Here is a 21898-nt window from a genome sequence, read left to right as displayed (position 1 = left end):
CCCAGCTTTCTTGCCTTGGTGCACCTCTCTCTACAACCTGTCTCTCCTGCGCCTTTTCCTGGAGACACCGAAGCAGCCAGAGGCTTCTTGTTGGACAAGCTGGGTCCCGGCGCTGCGGGTCTGACAGCTCTTGGCAGAGTCGGTAAGAAAATGGAGCCATGGACCAGCAGAGGATCCAGACCCAAGACAGGGCCCCCCTGGCTCCCACACCCCATCTGGACCCTTCGAAGTCCTCCACGGCCCCCCTCCTCTTCCCCCAATCAGAATCCTTGTTTAGGGGCTCAAGCCCTCGGCTAAGCTCCACCCCTCTCCCAGCACCCTAAAGTTTGGGGGCTGCATTCGAGTCAAAGATTTCCAAATAGGGGATGTGTTGGAGGGACTTCTGAGGGCAGCTTGTCCTGGAAGGATTGGGGACAGGCTGCAGCCACTGCTGTCTCCAAGGATGTCTGCGTAGCTCCCTGGGAGACCCTGTGCCCTGTCCCCTCCCAGCCCGGAGAGCAGGGACGGAGCTCGCTTGTTATCACCTGACGCTGCGCAGCCACTGATCCCATTGGTGGAGCCAGATTCGGTCTGGCGCTCTGTTCTCTCGCCTTCTCTGCCTCTCTCTCTCCTCCACGCTGCTTTGATTTCGCTCCTGCCTCTCTTCGTGCGCTGGGCTGGGAACATCGTCTCACCGGGGGCAGCAGCAGCGGCGCCTGCGGAGCCAGACAGGAGCTGCCTGCAGGGCATGGACGCAGCCTCCCCAGCAGCCGGGAGAGGAGCGAGCGCGCGCCGCTGCCTGTGACCCAGGCGTCTGGCCGCTGTCCCCCTGCCTGGGGAGCTTGTCCACATAGAGGTCTCTCCCTTCCCTCCCTGCCAGGTCTTCCTCTGCAGAGCCCGGTGGAGCCAGGTGAGTGCCCTTCCTCCCCCAAGCATTCTGCTGTCCGTCCTGAGGGGCTGCGAGCTGGGGGCACCGGGGTCCTGCCACTGCCCTGGTGCCCACCTGGATTTCCAGGCCCGACGACCTTGTCCCCTTTCCTGGGGGCCCTTGGCAAAGGGGTTAACAGCTGGATCCAGTCTCTGGGGCACCACAGTTAGTCACCCCGTGACCATTCTGCTGCAGTCAGTGATGCCAACAGGGATGGCGGGCGGGGGGGAGCTTTCCCTCTGGCACACGGTGGCTTTTCTGAACGGGCACGGGGAAGGGGTGTCAGTGTGTACGGCTGTGTGCACGCTCTGGAGGAGACCAGAGGCTCGCTGGGCAGATGGTCTGTGTGCATGCAGTGTGCTCATGTGTGGGTTTTGACTGGCGCGAGGCATGTCTAGGAACATATCTTTCTTGCGCACATGAGGTACGTGTGGGGGGGGGCACTTATCTGAGTAGCCTGTGGCATGCGTGGGTGGGGACACTCTGAGGCAGTACATATAGGGGGGTGGACATGTCACTTGTCGTGCGTGTGGATTACATGTTGGGGGGGTGCATGCAACCCGGGGGCTTCTAGGCGGGGGGTGCAACTCCAGAGCAGGGTGGGGTGGGCAGTGGCAAGCTTGGGCAGAAACTCTCGTCTGTGGGCAGACCTGCGTAGGTGCGCAGACCTGTTGGCATGAACCATCAGGGCTGGCAGAGTGTGGCCAGGGGCAAAGTCTGTGTCTTTGAGCCCGGAGAAGACTCAGGAGAGAGAATACCAGAATTCGGGCGGGGGCTGACGTGTGTGCGAATGCACATGTGTGTGCAGGCAGGCGTGTGGGTTGCGTGCCTTCTTGTGGAGGTGGCACGCACGCATGTTGGTGCCTGTGGCTTCCTCTTTTCCCCAAATATGGCTTGTGAGAAGGTGTGCGTGAGCCTGTGGACACGAACACGTCTGGTGTGTCTGGAGGCGACAGCTGTGGAGGGAAAATTGTGGGGCATTCTTAGAGCGTGGAAGGTGGCGAGAGGTGCCTGAGTGCGCGGGGGGGCGGTGTCTGGGGGTGAGGATGTCTGCGGAGGTGTGGGGTGCGTGTGGGTGGGCACGCTCGGCACACGTGTGTGCGTGCGTGCCTGCCTGCCTGTGTGTGGGTGTGTACATGCTTGTCTCGGGGTGGATCCACTTGGGAGTGTGGGTGTTTCTGGGGTGTTGCCTCGACCTGTCCCTCACACCCTGCCCTTCCCCAGGCATCAGGGAGTAGAGAACCGGGGTTCACGCCCGCCCTAGGTCCACCCTGGCCTTCTCAGTGGCACTCCCTGCCGCCCTCCCAAGCTCGGGTGGGGGTGTCATCTCAGCTTTCCCAGAACTGCGGGGAGGAAGGGATGAATATCCACGCAGGTCCTGGAGACCCCAACCACCAAACACAGCTGCCCCGAATTCTGGGAATACTCTGAGGAGAGGAGGTATCGAGGCAGGAATAGGAGCCTACTCAGGGCGGGTGTGGGCTGCGTCACTTGTGGGCAGCGGGGTGTCTGTGATCATGTGCGTGGGAGGGGCACACATGTGTCTCCCTGGGAGCCCGGGAGGTGGTAACACCCCACTGCTCCACCCCTGTCCCCGAGAATTACAAACTGGTTTATTATCGTAGGGTTGCTTCTAGACACCCAATCCCATCTGTTTTATTTCGGGGTGGGCCTGGCAGCACCCCCATGCTTAATTTGCCATAGGATTCCCTGTGCACGAAGCCACCGGCATTCGGCTCTGGGGTGGGAGACTAAGATGAAACAGGACTTGAGTGACACCCTTCAGCAAGCGAGGGCCAGCACCCTGAGCCTTCAACCTGTACCTGCCACCCAGGCAGCCCACAGGTTAATTTGGAGGTGCCAGGCTCTGGAGCAGACTTAATTGACGGGAGAGTGTGGGCTGGATCTTCTGGAAGCTATAAATAAAAGTACCTGCTTTTGCACGCGCCCCTAGCTCCTAGGCAAGGGGAGGAGAAAAAGAGGGAAGAGAGGAGAGAAGGAGATGACACTTGGGAAAACTCCAGTGTGCCGGGAGCTGGGCTTGAGGAAGGGAGGGGAAGCATGAGACCAAATGCCCCTGCAGAAAGCCCCACCCTCATCTGCCTCCTCCCAGATGCTGTCTCCCCTCCTGCACCCCTTCTCCATCCCGGAGCTCAGGGGAGCCAGGCCAAAGTCAAGGCCAGAGTCAGCCCTTCCTAGAGGAAGCACAATGGAGCGTGATGTTGGTGTGGTCCTTTCATACCTGGAAGAGCACCAGACAGAAAGGGAGAACCAGAGGAGCAGGACAGGGAGGGGAGGGAAGATGCAATTGCTTGAAAGGAAAGAGGCAATAGAAAGAGACAGATAGTGAAAACATGCCACGCGTGTGCCACCCCCGCCCCCGCACACACATGAGGGGACGTGACCTTGGCTTAATGGTAAAGAGCTCTGGAGTTCATATGGTTTGCTACTGCGTGGCCTTGGGCAGGTTAGTACCCCCTCACCTCAGTTGCCTCATCTGTAAAATGGGAATAATAATAGCACGTCCCCACTTTGAGGCCTGCAGGAGACGTTTGTGAGGCTATTAGCACGTGCTCGGCCCCCAGTAGATGTCGGTGTTAAAACTAATTATTGAAAGGACCGACAACAGGATCAGCCATGGGGAGCACGGTGATTGCCAAAAACATTCCGGGTGGAAAAAGAGCTTGGAGTGGGCTGTGGCCGGTGCTCGCACTCCCACCGTGCATGGGTCCGTGTGCACCTACGTGGCACTTGTCCTCCAGCCCTGGCGGTGCTGGCCCTTGCTGAGCCACCCCCAGAGAGGAGAGGGGCCCGAGTTCTAGGGCCCTGGCACCTGTGGTCTTGGCTGCCACTGCCGTCACCTGCCCAAGCCTTGCACCGTGGGTCCTCGGCAGGTGCTTCCTGCCTGTCCTCCGCCCTCCCCCGTCTCTCCACCCCCAACCCCTTCTCTTTTCACGCCTGCTGGCTGAGGGCCCCCGCCCTCCTCGGCTCCATCTGCTGCAAATCTGTCCCCGCCCAGCGTTTGCCGTGTTCCCACTGCCTCTGCCACCTGTCAGGTGCCGTCTGCTCTGCAGACCCCTCCGAGGGGAGCAGAGAGCACCCCCCAGGGCACCCGTCCCACCTTTGGTCCTCCCCCTCTGGCCTTCCCCATGCAGTCTTTTCCATCAGCTCTATGAGCAGGTACAATCCTCAGGTCCTCACAGGGGATATGGGAGGAGGACATTCCAGAAAGTTCTGTGGGGGTGAGGGTGGAGCTAAATCTTCCCCTCCCCGTCAGTCCCCACAGGAGCCAAACCAGAGGGAGCATGGAGCTGCTGTCCACCCCCCACAGCATCGAGATCAACAACATCACCTGCGACTCCTTCCGCATCTCCTGGGCCATGGAGGACAGTGACCTGGAGAGGGTCACCCATTACTTCATCGACCTCAACAAGAAGGAGAACAAGAACTCCAACAAGTTCAAGCACCGGGTGAGTAGAAGGATTCCTGGGCACCTCTCCCCAGCGCCTGTTCTTGAAGGAGGCAGGACAGCGGCACGCCTGGAAGTGGTAGTGCGGAGGCAGAGGCCTGGTTAACATCCAGGCTCTTCTTGCTGTGTTATCTTGGGAAAATTACTTGACCTCTCTGAGCCTGCGTTCCTTCCCTGGTGGAAAGGGAATGATAATGCCAACCTCACAGGGTCGTTAAGAGGATCCGATGAGTAATGTTTGCGTGGTCCTTGGCATGGGGCCTAGCACAGAGGGAGTGCTGCTATCAGCGCCACGACTGGGACTTCAGACAGGGGCAGAGAGCCCGGGCGGGGTGGGGCCGCAGGCATCACACATGGGGGTGACGTCTCAGGTCCTGCCAAAGCCCCACTTGGGGAGCAGCCTTGTTGTTGGCTGGGTGCGCAGCTCGGGCTTCGGGCAGGGGTGGGGCCCCTTTGCGGGATACTCAGTGCGTCCCTCGCCCGCTGGCCTGCTGTCGGCTTGGTTTGGAGAAGGAACGTGAGAGAGTCCTGTGCGGGTGTGTCCTCTCCTGGGGTGAAAAGCCGGGGTGGGGGTGGGTGGGAGGAGGCCTCCCATCCTTGCGGGCTGGCAGAGGCAGGGGAGAGTGAGGCGGGCAGGAGCTGGCGCCCAGGACAACAGCACCGGTGCGGGTTACTCGCCCTCTCTCTCTGGAACTGGCTCTCCCAATCTGGGTGTCTTTTGGCAGGCCAGTTGCCACGGTGACGTGAATGTTCAACACCACCCCCTTAACCCTCCCCCCCAAAGAATAAGGCATATTTTTCCTTCCTCCCTGGCTTCTCAGCATTTGCCGTTGCCGTGGAGACGGCACTGCAGTGTGCAGAGCTCTCGAAGTCTCCCTCAAAAACGGAGGCCTTGCCGCCCTCAACTTCGGGGGCCTTCTCCCCTGGGGCCTTTTCCTTCAGTTCCCAGGAGAACGGGGCGTCAGCGGGGCTTAAGGAGGCGAGAGGCTGGGACGGTCTGTGTGGCCTTCCCGGTGGCCACTGCTTGCTTCTGCAGGAAAATGGTGGCTGGGACATGGAGCCATCGGATCCCTGAGACTCTGGCCCTGCTCAGGAGGAACGTCTGGGGAGGGGGGATTCTAGTGGATGCCAAGCTTGGGCCTGCCCTCCAGTTTGACTCCTGGCTGTCCGTCTCTACCCCATTTCTCAGGATGTCCCCACCAAGCTTGTGGCCAAGGCGGTGCCACTGCCCATGACGGTGAGAGGCCACTGGTTCCTGAGCCCCCGCACAGAGTACAGCGTGGCCGTGCAGACAGCCGTGAAGCAGAGCGACGGCGAGTACCTGGTGTCCGGCTGGAGCGAGACGGTCGAGTTCTGCACTGGGGGTGAGCCCTGCTGTCACGTCTCTGTCCCGCGGCTTTGGCACGCCTGGCTTAGTTGCGGTCAAGACAGGGGCTTCATCTTAATCCAGCACTCACGACCCCCTGCTATTCACCGGGCAGTAAGCTCAGGCCACGGGGGTGGGGGTGGCGGGGACCCACGTGGACAGGACCTTTTCTCTTCTCACATCAGAGGCAGATGTGAGCACTGCTATGCTAACCGTGCGGGCAAGACCACTTCCCTAAAGGAATGAAGTTACTTTCCTGGCTTGGTGCAAGCATCTTGTTTAAGATCGTGGTAAAATATGCATAACATGAAATTTACCATCTTGACCCTTTTTAAATGTACAGTTCAGTAGTGTTACGTAGATTCACATTTGTTGTGCAACCAATCTCCAGAACTCTTCCATCTTGGAAAACTGAAACTCTAACCCACTAAACAACCACTTCCCATTTCCTCTGACAACCTGCCTTCTACTTTCTGTCTCCATGGGTTTGACTCCTCTAGGAACCACACATCAGCGGAATCATACAGTATTTGTCCTTTTGAGACTGGCTTGTTTCACGTAGCACGGTGTCCTCGTGGATCGGCCACGTTGTAGCATGTGGCAGAATTCCCTTCCTTTTCCAGGCTGGATAGTATTCCATTGCACGCACAGACCACGTTGTGCTTATCACATTTTGCTTGTTCTGAGCCTCCACCGAGCCTGGGAAAATGGTCCCTCTTCAATGGCCCTGCAAGCTCTCTTAGTAGAACGTAACTTGCAGACTCCAGCACGAACGAACAAACACACACCAGGCTTATGTGTGCTTGGTCACTGATGACCCAGGATCTGCCCCTCGAGATTCCATTCTTCTGGTGTCCACGGGGAGAACTGCTCCAGATCTCTCTGTCACAAGGAAGGGGCAGGGAACATTCTTAGCCCCAGGCCTCCGAGGCTGCTGGTTTCATCCTCTGCCAAGGTCTATGCCCCAAATCTCCTTGAGCTGCTGTTTTTTGCATGATGCTTTTTTTCCTGGTTCTGCTACAAAACCCCACTCTCGGGGGGGCATTCCTGCTCCTTGGGGGGAAAGCTTCTTGGTTCCCCCCAAGACCTCCACATGTCGTGGGCATTTAATTCAAACTGGGGAGCTGGGGACAGCTGCCGTCCAGTCCACATTCCTCTTGCCAATCCAAGCGCTCTGGCCAGGGCTGCATGAGCAAGGGCGGAAGGGCACCTTTTTCTAATTTGTACCAAGGTCCTGTACAGCTAGCAGCAGCCCTGCCTGGGCCCCAGGGGTTCAGTTTTATTATCCTGTGTCCAGCCTTCTACCCTGTTTCTCCCGAGATGCCCAAGCAGAGGGCCATTGCCCCAGGCCCAGTTCCCTTAGATCCTTCGACCACCCACCTGTAATTACAACCGGCTTCCAGGTGGGGGTGTGGGCAGCCTCCTATCTGCTGGATTTGAGGGGCTCTCCCAAAAGGACCTCACATTCTGCCCTCTCGAGTCCTTCTTTTGCCAGCTTGTCCTCTTCGCACACGAGGGTAGCCTGGGATGACAGTCCCTGGAGCGGGAGTGATGACTGGGCAGCCTCCTGCGCTTCCCTGACCTGGAGAGCCCTGAGCAATGAGGGTGCGGAGGTGCCGAGGACAGGCAGCACGCCGCTCTCCCTGTTCCCAGCAGAGGCTAGCTAGCCTGTTCCCGTTTGAGTCCAAGGTTCCACGACTTGTCTCCCCTGCCACTCCGGCCTCAGACAGAGGTTGGCCCGACATGCACGGTGGGGTGCGAGTGGGGGGACAGGAGGCGGTTGTGACCACTCAGCTGGCCCTCGGCTCACCTGACCCCACCCGGGCTCTTGCAGACTATGCCAAGGAGCACCTGGCCCAGCTGCAGGAGAAGGCCGAGCAGATCGCAGGCCGCATGCTTCGCTTCTCCGTCTTCTACCGCAACCACCACAAGGAGTACTTCCAGCACGCCAGGTACGGCGCGGCCCAGCCGCCCACCAGGCCTCTCCTCCCTGCCCCAGCCCCTCCTGCTCCTGCCCTGGCTGTCTGAGGTCAGCCCATCCTGGCGGTTAGCAGGCCCTCCGCTGGGCTCCCTGTGCCCTCATGTCACTGGGCTGGCTCTAAAGTGACGTCTACTTTGGAATTAGGCTTAGGGGAGCTCAGGGCTCTGGGGACGGGGACCTTCTGGCACGGCACTGCGCTAACAAGCCAGGGCGAGTGAGACTCAGGGTTTGATCCTCCTCTGGGACAGTTCCTTTCATGGGATCCTGCCACCACAGGTCAGCTGTCTCTCCAGTGCAGGCCCTGGGCCCGAAGGGCAGGTGGCAAGGAGAGCAGGATATGAGAGAGCTCTGAGCACTAACAGCTCTAGGCAGCTTCCAGCTTGGTGGCTCCAAACTGGGTGCCGAGGAGGCTGGGCTCCAGGGGGGCACCTCGGGGAGCCCCTCAGAATGCTGCTGAGGGCTGCGGGATCAGAGGATAGGGCTTGGCGGGCCCCAGCCCTATCATCTGGCCACAGCAGCCTCAGTGGTATTGGCCTGTGCCTGCCTATGTATAATTTTCCTGGGGGAAAAAGGAGAGGGGTTCTGCGGTTCATAAACGTTTGAAATTTGGTGATCCGATCTAACACCCCCAGCATACAAATGAGAAACTTGAGGCCCAGAGAGAAAGCAGGTTGTCCAGTCAAGCCAGTGAGTGACTTGTCACTCAGGACAGCCAGGACCAGGCAAGAGTGAGGCAGCACCAGGGGGTGTCCACCCTCCCCCACGCCTGCTGACACTGTTCCAAGTCCGTGTCTTTCTGAAGCTGAGCCAGGGCGAGCCGCTGCTCTGTCTTTATCCTCATGGTCAGCTAGGGTGGGGCATTTCGACCCTACCCCAGGGCAGTGAGGACCTCGGGGGTCTTTGGTGTTTGTATTAAAGAAGAGACGCAGTGGCCCAGTTTGGGCTCCGTCACTAGTGAGAAAGAGGGAGGCGGGGAGCGCCCATGTGTGCCAGGTGCCTTGCTTGGTGCCAGGACATAAAGACAAAGACACAGTCTACCCTTCTGAGAACCTCCGAGTCGGGTCAGGGAGACAGTGTGGAAAGATTTAATGCAATGAGTGTGCGTAATTGTTGAGCAAAACTCAGCATCCTGCACATGGTAGGCGGCCAAATAGTTGTCACATGCAAGTGCCTGCTGTTCCCTGGAGGTTTTAGAGAGTAGCGGACACTAGTGCTGGGACGTGAAGGACGATTAGGAGTTTGCCAAGCCAGGCGGGGAAGGGTGGACAGGCAGTCGGTCCAGGCAGAGGGAAGGGCACAGAGGAGGGAGAGCATGGAGGTGGGCGGGGGTGTGGGCAGGGGGGAGGTAGGAGGGGGCAGTGACAAGGAAGCTGGAAAGACCAGACCATGAGGGGCCTTGCTTTTCATGCCAGCCCATCAAAGGGTTTCAAGCTGCGGAGTGACAGGTTCAGATCCTTCTCTGCAAAGGAGTGGGCTTGATGAGCTCCCCGGGGCCCTCCCTGCTCTTGTATTCTGGAATGCTCTACTTGCACTAGTGGAGGTGGCTGGGGGAGGGCTGGGAGCTGGGCTGGCCCTCTCCCTTCTGGACCCCGTGCAGTCGCTAAGCCTGAGCCCGGCTAACCTGCGGCATCTTCTCTCCCCGGGCTGGCAGGACCCACTGTGGGAACATGCTCCAGCCCTACCTGAAGGACAACAGCGGCAGCCACGGCTCCCCCACGAGCGGCATGCTCCACGGGGTCTTCTTCAGCTGCAACACGGAGTTCAACACGGGCCAGCCCCCCCAGGACTCCCCCTACGGCCGCTGGCGCTTCCAGATCCCCGCCCAGCGCCTCTTCAACCCCAGCACCAATCTCTACTTCGCGGACTTCTACTGCATGTACACCGCCTACCACTACGCCATCCTGGTGCTGGCGCCCAAGGGCTCCCTGGGGGACCGCTTCTGCCGCGACCGCCTGCCCCTCCTGGACATTGCCTGCAACAAGTTCCTGACCTGCAGCGTGGAGGACGGGGAGCTGGTCTTCCGCCACGCCCAGGACCTCATCCTGGAGATCATCTACACCGAGCCTGTTGACCTGTCCCTGGGCACCCTGGGGGAGATCAGCGGGCACCAGCTCATGAGCCTGTCCACTGCTGACGCCAAGAAGGACCCCAGCTGCAAGACCTGCAACATCAGCGTGGGCCGCTAGGGACTCCCAGGGAGCTGGGGGGTGAGGGAGAGATGACGGGAAGATGGAGGGGCGTGGCCCAGGTTCGGGGAGCTGGCTTTCTCTCCCCTGCACCCCTGCTCCCTCCGCTTGGCCCGGCTACCCTCCCCCCGCCCCTTGGCACTAGAGGCGACAGATGGTGGTCCTCTTGGTAAGTGTGGCCCACCCCAGGCCTGGTGGACTTGGAAAGGCTGCTTAGCCTCAGTAGGTTGGTGGGTGGGTTGGATCCCTGGAGAACCTCCCCTTCCCTTTGGTCTCCCCGTCCTGCTGTTTTTTGTGTCCCCCAGGCCCTGTCTCCCAGAGGCCTGCCCCCTCTTGGGCTCTCCCAGGGAGCCTCACTGGGCTGGAGCCCCCGTGCAGCGTGGCTGCCTCCAGAGGACACGCGGAGAGCTGTGGGGCCCCCTTCCTCAGCCCCAGCCACCCCACTCAGGGCCGACCACAGAATGCCCCTCCTCACCAAGCTGGGCCTCGGGGCTTCCCACCGCAGCCCGGACCCCTGCTCCTATAAATAGTCTCCTGCACCGCCATGACGCCCTGGCTTCTCCTTGCCCCAGAGAACCTTCTTCCTGCATGGGGGAGCTGTCCCTCCCTTTCTCCACCTGCCCGCTGGGGACGCTCCTCCTGCTCTCTAGAAAGGGACCCTCTGTTTTCTTTGGTTTTGGGGGCTTCGGCCTGCTGGGATTTTTCTGTCCTTCTACCTGGAGGTGACACATGCCCCAGCACACCTTCTCTTTGCTCAGAGCGCTGGGGTCTGGGACGGCAGCCTCTGGGGTTGAGGAGGGGGAAGGAGTCCCCTGAGACCCAGAGGCCTCCCTTCCTCAGCTGGGAGTGGGCTACCTCGTGCCCTGACGGGCCTGGCATGGAACCGAGGGCTTTCCCGCAGAGCCCTGGCACCCCGCCTGGCTGTGCGCTTTGCTCGCTCGCTCTGCCACGGGGCGGTGACTGCACTGTGCCTGTGCATGACCTGGACTGCGGATCCTCTGCTCCTCGTCCTCCCGCCCCCACCGCTGGCACCGTCTGCTCTCCTGCCCACCCCACGGGCTGGGAGCCCCTTCCTAGGGGAGTTCTTGGCGAACTCACTCCCGGGCCTCCCTGCATTTTCCTGCAGTTGTGCGGGGCAGGGGTGGCGAGGCTGGACTCCCTGAGCGAGCAGAGCAGGGGGGAGAGCCCAGGGGAGGAGCTGAGGGACACAGTGAGCTGCTTGGGGGATGATGGAGGTGACGTCAGGCGGAGAAGAGAGCAGCGCCTACGGTGACTTCCTCAGAGGTGACAGAGACTACAGACACCCAGCAGGGTTTCTGTGATGAAGGACAGAAGCAGCTGGCGGGCCAATGGGGCCACGCCTCGGTGAGCGGCAGGTGGACAGCTAGTCACCTCCCTGCAGCGGGGAGTGGTGTAGGTGGCTGCCTCCGTGTGGTGGCCCAGGAGGTCTGCAGGCTCTGGGAGATGCGTGGAGAAGGAGAGAACAGGGGCCCCAGGCCCTTCCCCCTGTGCTGACGGCATTGCTGTGGGGGTGGCCCGCTGCCCTCCCCGGCCCCCGCGTCCTCCCCGGGCGGGGGGCACACCCGCCTGTGCTGTGCTTGCGATGTGTGTCAATAAACCACCATGGCCTGAGGGCCCCGCCTGAGCGAGTCCCTTCGGGCTGCCATAACGCACACGACAGGCGTCTGTCTCTCACAGCTCTGGACACGACCAAGACCAAGGCGCTGGCGGATTCGGTGTTGGCAAGGCCTGGCTTCCCGGGTCACAGTGGGCCGTCTGTTCCCTGTGTCCTCCCACGGTAGAAGGGGCGAACACGCGTCCTCGGGCTCCCTTTATAAGAGCACTAATCCCATCCACGTGGGCTCCACCTCCCTGACCCCACACCTTCCACAGGCCCCACCTCCTAACTCCAGCATTTTGGGGACTTAGGATTTCAACCTATGAATTTGGGGGAGACACACACTCAGATCACAGCGCTGCCTCTCTTTGGGCCCTGGGGGGAGGGTGAGTTGCACAATCCACAGAGGAGCTCAAATGGGGATGCCCCCGGCACGGGCCACCTAGAATCGTTCCCAGGGAACACCCATGTCTCACTGTGGGAACCCAGCCTCAGGGTGCAAAGTCACATCTCCGGCGTGGAAGGGACTTTTGTTCCACCCAGTGCTTCTCCTGTGGGGAAACTGAGGCTCCTAGAGGAGGACCTGCAGCAATCTGGAGCCCTTCCCGCTGTAGCAGCTTGTCACTGCTGGGACCCAGATGCCATGGAATTTCCCTCTCCCAAGAGCCCGCGCGTGCCCTCCCCCAGCAGGGCTGCTGCGTGCAGAGCTGAGCCAGCTCTGTGTCTGCTGTTACGGATGCACCGTCATGGTCCTCTCTGGAGGAGGAAAGCTCCAGAAAGTCAGAGGCACCTCACCAACACCGCCTGACTCCAGGCCACATTAACCGTGTCATGCAGAGCTTGGTCACAGCTCTGGGGGAGGGGAAGCAAAGCTGAGGGCGGACGAGCGCTTCCTGCTACGCGCCAGGCACCTACCTCGGGCTGGTGGCAGCTCCTGTGGCCTTCACAATGGCTCTGGGCAGAATTATTCCCACTTAATAGATGAAGACACTGAGGCACAAGGAAGGCCACTCACGTCTTACAGCCAGTAGGCGACTGTGCCCAGGATTCGATTCGGAAACTGGAATCGTCCCATCTCCCCTAGTGTGTACCAGGGGCCACCTGGGGCAGTAAGACCAGGGCGGTGGGTCTTCCTGCCCGGACTTCCTCCAGGTTACTTCCGGCTACCCAAGGCCCTGCCTAGTTCCAGAATAACGCCAGGGGGGGCTGTGGAGTCACAAATGCCAGGGAGGCTTGATTTAAAGGAGTAGTGGGCAGCGCTTGGAAGATGGGGAGTGACTCGGGGTCCACCCTCCTGCCTCTGCAGGCCTGCAAAGGCCTCCCCCACTCCCAGCTGAGACGTTTCCTGAGTCCTCCAGAGGGACAAGCTGCAGTCTTCCTTTTGTGAACCCTTCTGGGTTTCTTGGGGGCAGAGATTGGCTCCCAGAGCCCTTGTAGTGGGGGACAAAGGCAGTGAATGGAGGTGGGGTGTGGGAGGGGCCCCATGTGGATCCCTCCAGAGAGCCGGCAGCGGCTTCTTCTTGCTCTGTCCAGATGGCCAGTCCCTGGCACGCGGCCAGCCCGGGCTGCTCCAAGCACCGGTCAGACGGAGCTGGGTCAGGGTGTCCGCCAATGTCCACTCTGGGGTCCTTTCTGGCCTGGGGTCTAATCTGACCTGGTGGAGGGAGGGAGTCCACATGAGTGCGCACGCGCATGCGCGCACACACACACACACACACACACACACACACACACCCTCCCTGCACTGGATTTGGAGGACAGCCTAGGAGGCCACAGAGAGCTCCAAGGTGGGGGACAACCCTGAACCGTAGCTGAGCGTCCCTGAGTTGGCTCTGTCTGTAGTCCAGGCGGAGAGGGAAGATGAGGCAGTGGCCGCAAAGGTTCCGGGTGGGTGTTCTGCTGTGCAGGCGCACACACACACCCACAAACATGTGGTGGCACACACTTGCACCCCACGCCCAACTTGCACATGCTCCTCTGCCCGGGCACCCACCCGCACCTCCCTGCCCAGCCCATTCGTCCTGCGCCAGCATCTTTCCTTTGAATCCTGGGCAGATGAGAACCCCCTGCCCTCCACAACGTGGTGGAGGAGAGGAGCCAGCTCTGAGGACCCTCGTGGTTTCCCCAGCTGTGTTATGTTCTCCGTGTTAGGAAAAGAGGTAACTGGGGTCCCAAGGAAAGGGACTGGGAGGGACCATTCCCCGAAATGGAGGGAGGCCTTCAGGAAGCTGAGCTGAGGTGATTGGCCATAAAACAGCTTGGCCACAGCATCTGGAGGAGATTGGAACCAGATGTTTGCGGGGTGGGGGAGGGGAGTGGGGGAAGGGCAGGGGCCGGGGCAGGAGGCTGGGTTTTGGGGGGAGTGGGCTCCGGGTTCCCTGGGGAAAACATCTGGCTGCCTTCTCCCCAACTCTCCAAGTCAGGCACTACTATTTTTGCAAACTGGAGCAGCAAATCTTTTCACAGATTTTAGAATCAGCCTTGTGCGCAGGGATAGTCAAGTACAGGGTGTGACTTGAGAGGTGCCCAGGAAGGTGACCAGCTCGCCAGAAATTACGTCCCCCACTGCCCCGCAAGCCCCTCCTTGCTGTGGGTAAGCATGGCCCCCTCTGGGCAGGCGCAGCTCTGCACTAAGCTCCTAATGCCTGAGTGGGAACTAATGTGCCCAGAAGTTTCCTTTTAGCGCAGGAGTAGAGAAATGCAGGAACGAGAGCGTTGCCTGGGAGAGGAGGGGGCTGCAGGCCCACTTACGAAGAGCCCTCTACGGGCTCTCTTCAAAGGTTATCTCATTCCTTCTCCACAACCACGTAAGGGGTTATTCTCATCCCAGGTTTCTAGATGAAGACACCGAGGTTCAGAGAGGTGAAGTGACTTGTTTAGGGCCACACAGCCACCACCACGTGGTAGAGCTAGTGTTCAAAATGGGCTTTGTCAGCCTCAGGCTTGGGACCCTTTTATTACCTAGAAGGCTGTGGGGTGGGGCAGGGGCAGGGGCAGAGCCAGGCACCCGACTTTACCGATTTTACAGTCTCGCCAGCGGTGGGCCCTGGAAGCCACGCGCCTCTGCAGAGGGTCCCAGTTGCTTCAGCATCCCGGCCCCCTGGGCTCCGGCTGCTTTGACATTGGGTTTTCAAGTCTGCCCCTGGCCACAGCAGGAAGGGTGCTGGGGACAGGGGAGAGGTTTGGGGAGGGGGCAGCTGGCCGCGGTCACAGAGCCAAGCATGGCAGAGCCACGTCTCCTTCCTGCCAGGCTCGTGGCACCCTCTTGGCCCGGTCAGGCAGCTTCATCCTGGCTCTCCCAATGCTCTTCAGGTGCTCAGGACCCAGGGGGCCCAGGGGACCTCGGGGACTTGGGCACAGTTGGAGGAGGCAGAGGCCATCCTCTGACATGGGATCACCTGAGCAGATGGGCAGCTGCACTGGAGTCGCCCGTCTAGAACCCTGAGCGGCCAGAAGGGGAGGACGGGCTGGGCCCAGAGCACACAGCGGCTTCCTGGGCTCTCAAATACGTCCTGTTGGCCCCCACCACCCTGGGAGGCAGACCCCTGCTCCTTCCCTACCCACCATCCTGTCTTCCTCGGGCCCTCTCTGGCCCCTGTCCTCAAAATCTTCCTCCTCCTCCTCCTCCTCCTCCTCCTCCTCCTCCTCCTCCTCCTCCTCCTCCTCCGTCCTGCCCATCACTCTGCTGGAGGCTGCCTACTGCCCAACTGCAGGCACCTGTGCGTGGACATCTGCGCATCCAGACAGGCCGTGCCCCTGCTTCTTGGCTGACCAGGACAGCGAACCCCACACTGCCATGTGGAACTGCTTGGTGGTCTTTGGGATTTGTATCCACACCACGGGGTGGTTTGGGAGCTCACACCGTGGCTGTGGCTCTGGCCCTGGCACCAAAGCTCCTGCCCTGCTTTGGTTTGGCCGTGGGTCTCCAGGACGCTCTGTGTCTTTTACTATTATTGGCACCTAGCTTCCCCGGCTGCGCCCAGCCTGGACCAGAGGGGCTATGCCCACCACTGAGATGCACCCTGGGAAGGCTGGGCGGGCTGGCCCGCACGGGTCCCTGGGGGGTCCGCGTCTATGTGGGTGGCGGAGCCTTGGGAAGTGTGCCTGGCTGGATGCACGGCTCTATCCGGAGCCCGCCTCTAGCTGTGGGCTGCTGTTCATAAGGACCCTGTTAGCGGTGGGGGACCACATATGTCTCTGTGGGCTGGAGCCCCTCAGTCTGGACGAAGTTATGACCCTGGCTCCTTTGGGCTTGTGAGCTGGGGTTGGTGTCCTTTGAGCTTCAGAAGAACCTGGAGGGCTGAGGACAAAGCAGCAAGGAGGAGTGGCAGGGCCATTGCAGCCTGTGACTTCACTGGCACAGTCAGCAGTGACCCCTCTGGGCGTCTCCCGCTCTCGCAGGGCTCCAGGGCCACACCTGTGCTCAGGCCCCGAGGAGAGGGCAGCAGCCTGGTGGGGACAGCAGGCTCCCTGGGAGAAGAGACCCCTGCAAGCACATCCGGCCAGTAGCATGTCTGGCTTCCGCTGCTGCTTTCTCCTTAAAGGGGCAAAATGGGGTCCACCAGGCTGCACTGCTTTCTGGGGGTGGGTCCCCAGAGTCCAGACAGCATCTGGCGCAGCATTGGCCCCTGCAGCAGGGAGGAGGCAGGAAAAGACCTGCAGTCCACTGAGGGCCCTCAGGGACCCCAGGGCTTACAGCAGGCTGCCCGGCTCTCTCCAGCATCTGGGAGCTCAGGAGCCAGGTCCCCTCTGGGCTTTCCTCCCCTGTGAGACCCACCCTGTGAGATCCACGTAGGGAAGGGGAGGGAGAGCCTCCTGGGAAGGGAAGGACAGGGATGGATGTGGCATCTCTCCTCCTGGCCTCTGGGAGGCACATGTCTGGGCCTCACTGCTGGCTGCAGAGAGGGGGCAATGGCAGGAAGGAGGAGGGGACAAGACACAGCCTTGGGTCGCCTGGGAGGAGAGGCCAGAGCTGGAATGTTTGCTCAGCGGCTGCTGCGCTCTGGCTCTTGTCTCCAGGAGGAGAGGAGGACCCACGGGGGCAGGCACTCAGCATCTGACCGCGGGGAAGGCAGGCAGGGGGGCCAAGAGGGGACCTGGCCTAGCTGATGCGGCTTTTTTGGCTCTTGCGTGCTCCCCTAGCTGGACACCCTTGCGGCCCACCTGCCTTCCCTGGATACCGCCAGAAAACCCACGTGAACAGACGCACCTCGAACCCCTTTTACGTGCCTCCTCCCTCCCCACCAAAGAGCCTCTTCACAGAATGTTCTACCCTTCCCCCTGCGTGGGAGGGCCAGGAGTGGCGTGTGCACGTGGTGTGATGGGCGCCTGTGAGCGTGCGTGTGCCCAAGTGTGAAATCACACCCTCGGAGGGCCTGGAGTCACAGGAGAGAGGGCAGCCAGTGAGGCCAGGTGCCCTGGCGGCATGCCGGCCTCAGACACACAGCAAGTCGGCACATCTGGAACGAGACAACACCGCCCCGCGGCCCAGACAGCATCTGGCACAGGACATCGGCTGTAACACTTTCGGTTTATTGGCTGGGATGCCCCGTGTGGCTGACCAGCCACTGGGCCCCAGAGAAGCCCTGTCTTTTTTCTCCACCCGCTCCCCATCAGCTCCCCACTGAGGCTCCCGGGGGGGACACATGTGGACACGCGTGCCCCAGGAAACAGGGGAAGTGAGGGCTCAGAATAAAACCAAACCTAGGCTGGAGCAGGGGTGGGAAACGTCCGTTACAATGAGGATGACGCCGCCAGCTATACACAGTGCGGCGTGCAGAGATGTCGGGAGGTGGCGGGGTCCTGCTGGCAGTCCCTCCCGCCACCGGGCGGGGCCCCCAGAGAGGAATGGTCACTTCAAGTGTCTCAGTGAAAGCTCCGGCTCCCTGGCCCTGGCCCCTCGCCCTGGTGGGGGCGGTGGGGACGTGGCTTATGAAGGAGTCCAATTCCCCCACCTCCTGGGGACGGCCTCACCTGGCCCATGGGCCCTGCAGACCCTGGTGCCTGGGGGAGGGGGACAGTGTGTCGCCTTCCACCCGCCCCTCCGCCCCCCCGCCCCCACTGTCCGGTCTAGGCGACCGCGCGAAGCAGGCCTCCCTTCCCGCCCCTGTGCGAGCGCAGCGTCACTTCCTGCTGTGGAGTGTGTCCTGGAACTTGGTGCTGGTGTAGCGCAGGTGGAAGCCTTTTTTGGTGATGGTGTCATCCGAGTGGAACTTCACCAGGACAGAATCTCCCGCCGAGTACACCTCCTCGGGAGGCTGGCAGAGGAGAGGGATGGCGTGAGGTGGAGGAAGAGGGGCTGGGGCTCCCCTCTGCCCTCCCCAAGGCGCCCAGCCCTGAGGATGCTCCCCAGCTGTCACCGAGTTCCCCAGCGCCCTGAAGCAGAGAGTTTCTCGCTAATGGGAGGTGTTTTTTTTCTTACTAGGCTAGTGGGAGTTTAATGGTGCTCCTGGGGGAAGGCAGAGAGCACGGGGCAGGGGAGCTTGTCTTAAGTTCAGAGTCAGCCCTGCCTTCTAAACCCAGCCGTGCTACTAGTTAGTGCTGTCGTCCTGGGCGAGCCACCTCCCCTCTTTGGGACGCACTTCCTTCAGCTGCAAACAGGGGCAAAAGCTCTCTGCTCTCCCAGCCCAGGAGGGTGGCTGGAGAAACACACAGGAGAGGACAATGTGGAAGTGTTCTGCAAAGGGAGGGGTTCTTTGAGCGGCTTTGCCTTCTTGCTGTCCCAGCTGTTAGAGAAGATGGCACAGCTGCTTCTCTGCCAGGGCGTGGCGGAAGCTGCAGGGAGAAGTGTGGTCTCCCCTGGACCTGCACTCTGCCATCCCCCAGTCCCGCCCTGGTCCTGGCCAAGGGGACACCCCTTCGGTGGCTCCTGTAAGCCCAGAGTGTGGGCCACCCGCAGAGCGTTAGCGCGCCAATGCCCTGGCCCTCTAGGCATAGAAGGAATTTCTGAGAACCTTGGGGATGTTTCCAGTAGCTGTGCCAGGAAGCCCTGACTGTTTTCCTTCCCCAGGTCCCCTCCCGTTGGCTCCAGCCTGGGGGAGGTCTCTGGAAGAAGCCACCTGGGGACACCCGATTTGGTGTGGGACTCAGAAGGAAGGGTGAAGCGGGGAGGGGGGCGCTAGCCTGGTCGCCAGGGGATGCCAGAGCAGCTGAGCCGCTTCCCACTCCGCCTTGTCCCAGCCCCTGCCAGCCACATGGAAGCTGGCGCTCTGCTCCTCAGGGATGCAGGAGGCCGACGCTGGGTCCAGCAGCTGCCGCAGCTCCTGGAAGGTTTAACCCTCCCGGGGGCACCCGGCTGCCTGGAGCGTGGCCATGGGAGAGGTGGGGGCCGGGGAGGGGATGGCAGGGACAGGGACCCAGGCTTCTGAGCAGGTCTGGGTCAGGGCAGGGCCTGTCCCAGAGGCTGCCAGAATCTGTGGGTTGCCTAGAAAGGAGCGGGTTTCCTGGGTGAGGGTAGAGCAGGGCAGGGCGGCTTCTCGGAGCAGCCCCCACCAGGCTGGGTGTCCGGGCTCCCGCAGAGGGCCAGACGCGTGCTGCGCTCACCCTCGCACTCCGGGCCTCCAGGGGCCTGCACCGTGGGCGCGGGGATTGGGGCGAGAATGGGAGGGCAGCGCAGGGCGAGGGGGAGAGGAGGAGTGGGGGCTCACCCCCGAGCCGCAGTAGCGCCCCAGCCTGGGGGCCGTGCTGTCGTAGCCATCGAAGAGCTCCATGTAGTCGTAGCCGCAGTCTGCCTCCTCCTCCACCTCGAAGGTCTGGAACACGAGCTGCACGCCGTAGCCTTCCTCGGCCACGATGACCCACTCGCAGTCCAGCCCCCCGGGGTAGTTGTTGTCGCCAAACTGGGCGTGGGAATAAAGGTCCTTGGTCTTCACGTCAGCCCGCACCTGGCCTCCGCACTCTGCAGCGGATGACAAGATCGGCCACCACCCCCTGAGCACCCGCTGTGCGGCACCACGCTGCGCCCTCACGGCAGAATGGAGGCTGTGGGTAAGGCCACATGGCTAGTGACAGGCCAGCTGCGACCTGCCCCAGGCCTTGCCCCAGAACGAGCGCTCTGCCGCTCCACCGCTGCACGGACCCTGCGGAGGCTGGGGGACCACGGGGCGGTGAGGGGGACACGCGCAGGGTGAGACCTCCTGCGTGAGAGGCAGTGCGGAGCGGCGGTGACGGGGACAGCACACTCTGTCTGAAGGGGACATTGCTCATGGGCTCCAGCTGATGGCTGTCATGGAAGAATGCAGGCCCAGCGCTGCCAGAGCTTCCATTTTCAAGAGAAGCTGTACATCTGGGTTTTTGTATGAAAACTTCTGATTTTTACATGTTGGCTCAAGTTTTTAAAAAACACAGTGTGGGCCAAACATAGCAGGTCCGAGGGCCAGATGAGTTCCGGGCCTCCGGGTCGCAACCCTGTGCTGGGAGGCGCGGACAGGAGCACGGCCCAGCTTCCTGGTGCCCTCTGGCCTCTGCCTGCACCTGGCGCTCTGTCTCCCGGCAGGAGGCGGAGAGGGCTGGGCAGGGCTGCGTTAGGGATGGGGTGGAAGTGGGGAGGGAAAGCTGTGGACCCCTCGGCTCTGGGGACGCCCCGACAGGTGGCTCAGGGCCACAGGGAGACTGCAAGGCTCCTGTGTGACATCTTGGCCTGGCACCCGAGGCCTCCCAGGCCCGGCCTTTCTCCAGCCTTTCTCTGCAGCCGCACTGTCCCCACGTCACTGCTGTCCTCACACACCCAAGGCTCCAGACAAACCAAATGACCAGCTGTCGCCTGCGCACACCCTGGGCTGCGCCGGGGCTGCGGAATGACTCTGCCAGCTCACGCCGGCTAAGGCCTAGCGCCCGCCCTCCTGCGCCAATGCCACGTGCCTGACTTATCTCTGCACTGTGAGTCCTGGGGCGGAGAGGGGCGAAGGGCTCATGCCTGCTTCATGGCCACGTGCCTCTCGGCTTTCTCGCAGCGCGAGAGCTCAGTCCGTGGCTCCCGAATAAACAAACAAGTGCAGGGCAAGCCCCTCCAGGACGGGGACCTCCTTCCGCTTGGTTCATTTCTGTGACCTGCACGTAGAACGCTGCCTCACGCAGGCTACGTGTCAGCAGGCATCTGCAGAACGAACGGAGGCGTGCATTGGGGGCTGGGGTGGGCTGGCCCGCTGCAATGGCAAGTGTGGTGCCAGGGGAGGGTCCGAGGGACCCCCTCCCCATCTCTGCAATCCCCAAGCGGAAGGCCCGGGCTGTCTTCGAGCCTTCGTAAGCTCTTTGTAGCACAGACCCCACGCCAGGGCCTGGACTGGAGACCAGCCTCAGGGGACGCCTTCACAGCAATGACAGCACGAGGACACGGCTGCCCACGGTGGGCCTCACCTGTGGAGTGGGAGGCCTGGAAGCCCTTCCTCTGGACCGAGTTGTCAGAGTAGAAGCGCAGGAACATGCGGTTGCCCGTGGCCAGGACAGGCTCGGGCTTCTTGCTCCCGCAGAAGCGGCCGAGGACAGGGGCCTTGGCGTCACGCCCGTCGAACACCTCCAGGTGGTCGTAGGCACACTCGGGCTGAGACTCGATGTCCATCTCCACAAAGGTCTGGAGGTCGCAAGGGAGGAGACGAGATTAGGAACTCGGCTGGAGGGCAGGCGGGGCAGGGACAGCCAAGGGAGCAGCCCTGCTAGGGGTGACGGTGAGGGAGGACCCAGGAATGGGGCAATGGTAGGGACAACCCATGTGCTGGGCAAGGGGCCTGTGTCCAGGCCAGACTTGGGGTTCTCCCAGGAACAGCACCTCTGTGCTCGGCCAGGGCCCCCGGCCTGCAGCCTGCATGGCTCTGGGCAGCGTCTCTGGCTCACACTGGGCTTTGGAGATGGCACGGAGGGGCAGGGGTGCCCATGCGTGCCAGGGAGCGGGCACCTTACCAGCTTGACCCGGTGCCCAGGGGTGCTGGAGATGGCCCAGGTGCACTCCTTCTTGCTGGGATACTTGTCAGGCCAGTTGGGGCTGGTGATGGTGCCGCTGGTGGACGTCACCTTGTGGTCACAGCCGGCTGCAGGGAAGCAAGTGACAGAAGGGGATCGGCAGGGACCCCATGCTCTGATGCCCCCTGAGCCCTCCTTCCTTCCGTCTCCTGCCCCCACTTACAACCTGGACTGAGGGCACACATACTGCCCTTTCATGCAGCGACCCGCACCTGGGAGACCTGGCTGCGCGGTTCCTACAGAAGCTCTTGGTGAGGCCCACGTGGCAGCGTCCGTGGAGGCGGCCGCTGCAGGCTCCGCAGGTGAACCCCTTGGGTCTCTGCAGCAGCCGTGGGGCCACACCCCCTCTTCCCCGCCTCGAAGCTGCCATCGGCTGACCGCCGACAGCCTCCCCGGTCACAGGAGACTTTGGCACCT

General features: G+C 61.6%; 2 protein-coding genes across 4 annotated transcripts in view; one reads left to right on the top strand and one right to left on the bottom strand.

The window, feature by feature from the left end:
• Positions 1-348: 348 nt before the first annotated feature.
• Positions 349-10146, top strand: PHYHIP (phytanoyl-CoA 2-hydroxylase interacting protein). Its single transcript, XM_012662936.1, has 5 exons — positions 349-889; positions 4185-4377; positions 5566-5740; positions 7577-7694; positions 9375-10146. Exons 2-5 carry the CDS (start codon positions 4213-4215, stop codon positions 9907-9909), a joined length of 993 nt encoding a protein of 330 aa, XP_012518390.1. The 5' UTR covers positions 349-889; positions 4185-4212; the 3' UTR covers positions 9910-10146.
• A 6894-nt stretch (positions 10147-17040) lies between these two features.
• Positions 17041-21898, bottom strand: part of BMP1 (bone morphogenetic protein 1) — a 37727-nt gene continuing 32869 nt past the window's right edge. For all 3 annotated transcript variants that reach the window (XM_012663032.1, XM_012663033.1, XM_012663034.1), the window contains 4 exons: positions 21422-21549; positions 20882-21095; positions 19174-19424; positions 17041-17784 (listed from right to left, as the gene is read on the bottom strand). In XM_012663032.1, the coding sequence (XP_012518486.1) occupies positions 17650-17784; positions 19174-19424; positions 20882-21095; positions 21422-21549 (728 nt within the window). In that variant the 3' untranslated portion in view covers positions 17041-17649. The remainder of the gene's footprint in view (positions 17785-19173; positions 19425-20881; positions 21096-21421; positions 21550-21898) is intronic.

Source organism: Propithecus coquereli, unplaced genomic scaffold (assembly GCF_000956105.1).
Source record: "Propithecus coquereli isolate 6110/MARCELLA unplaced genomic scaffold, Pcoq_1.0 Scaffold79, whole genome shotgun sequence".
Lineage (NCBI taxonomy): Eukaryota > Metazoa > Chordata > Mammalia > Primates > Indriidae > Propithecus > Propithecus coquereli.
This window is presented reverse-complemented; position numbering and strand designations above follow the sequence as displayed.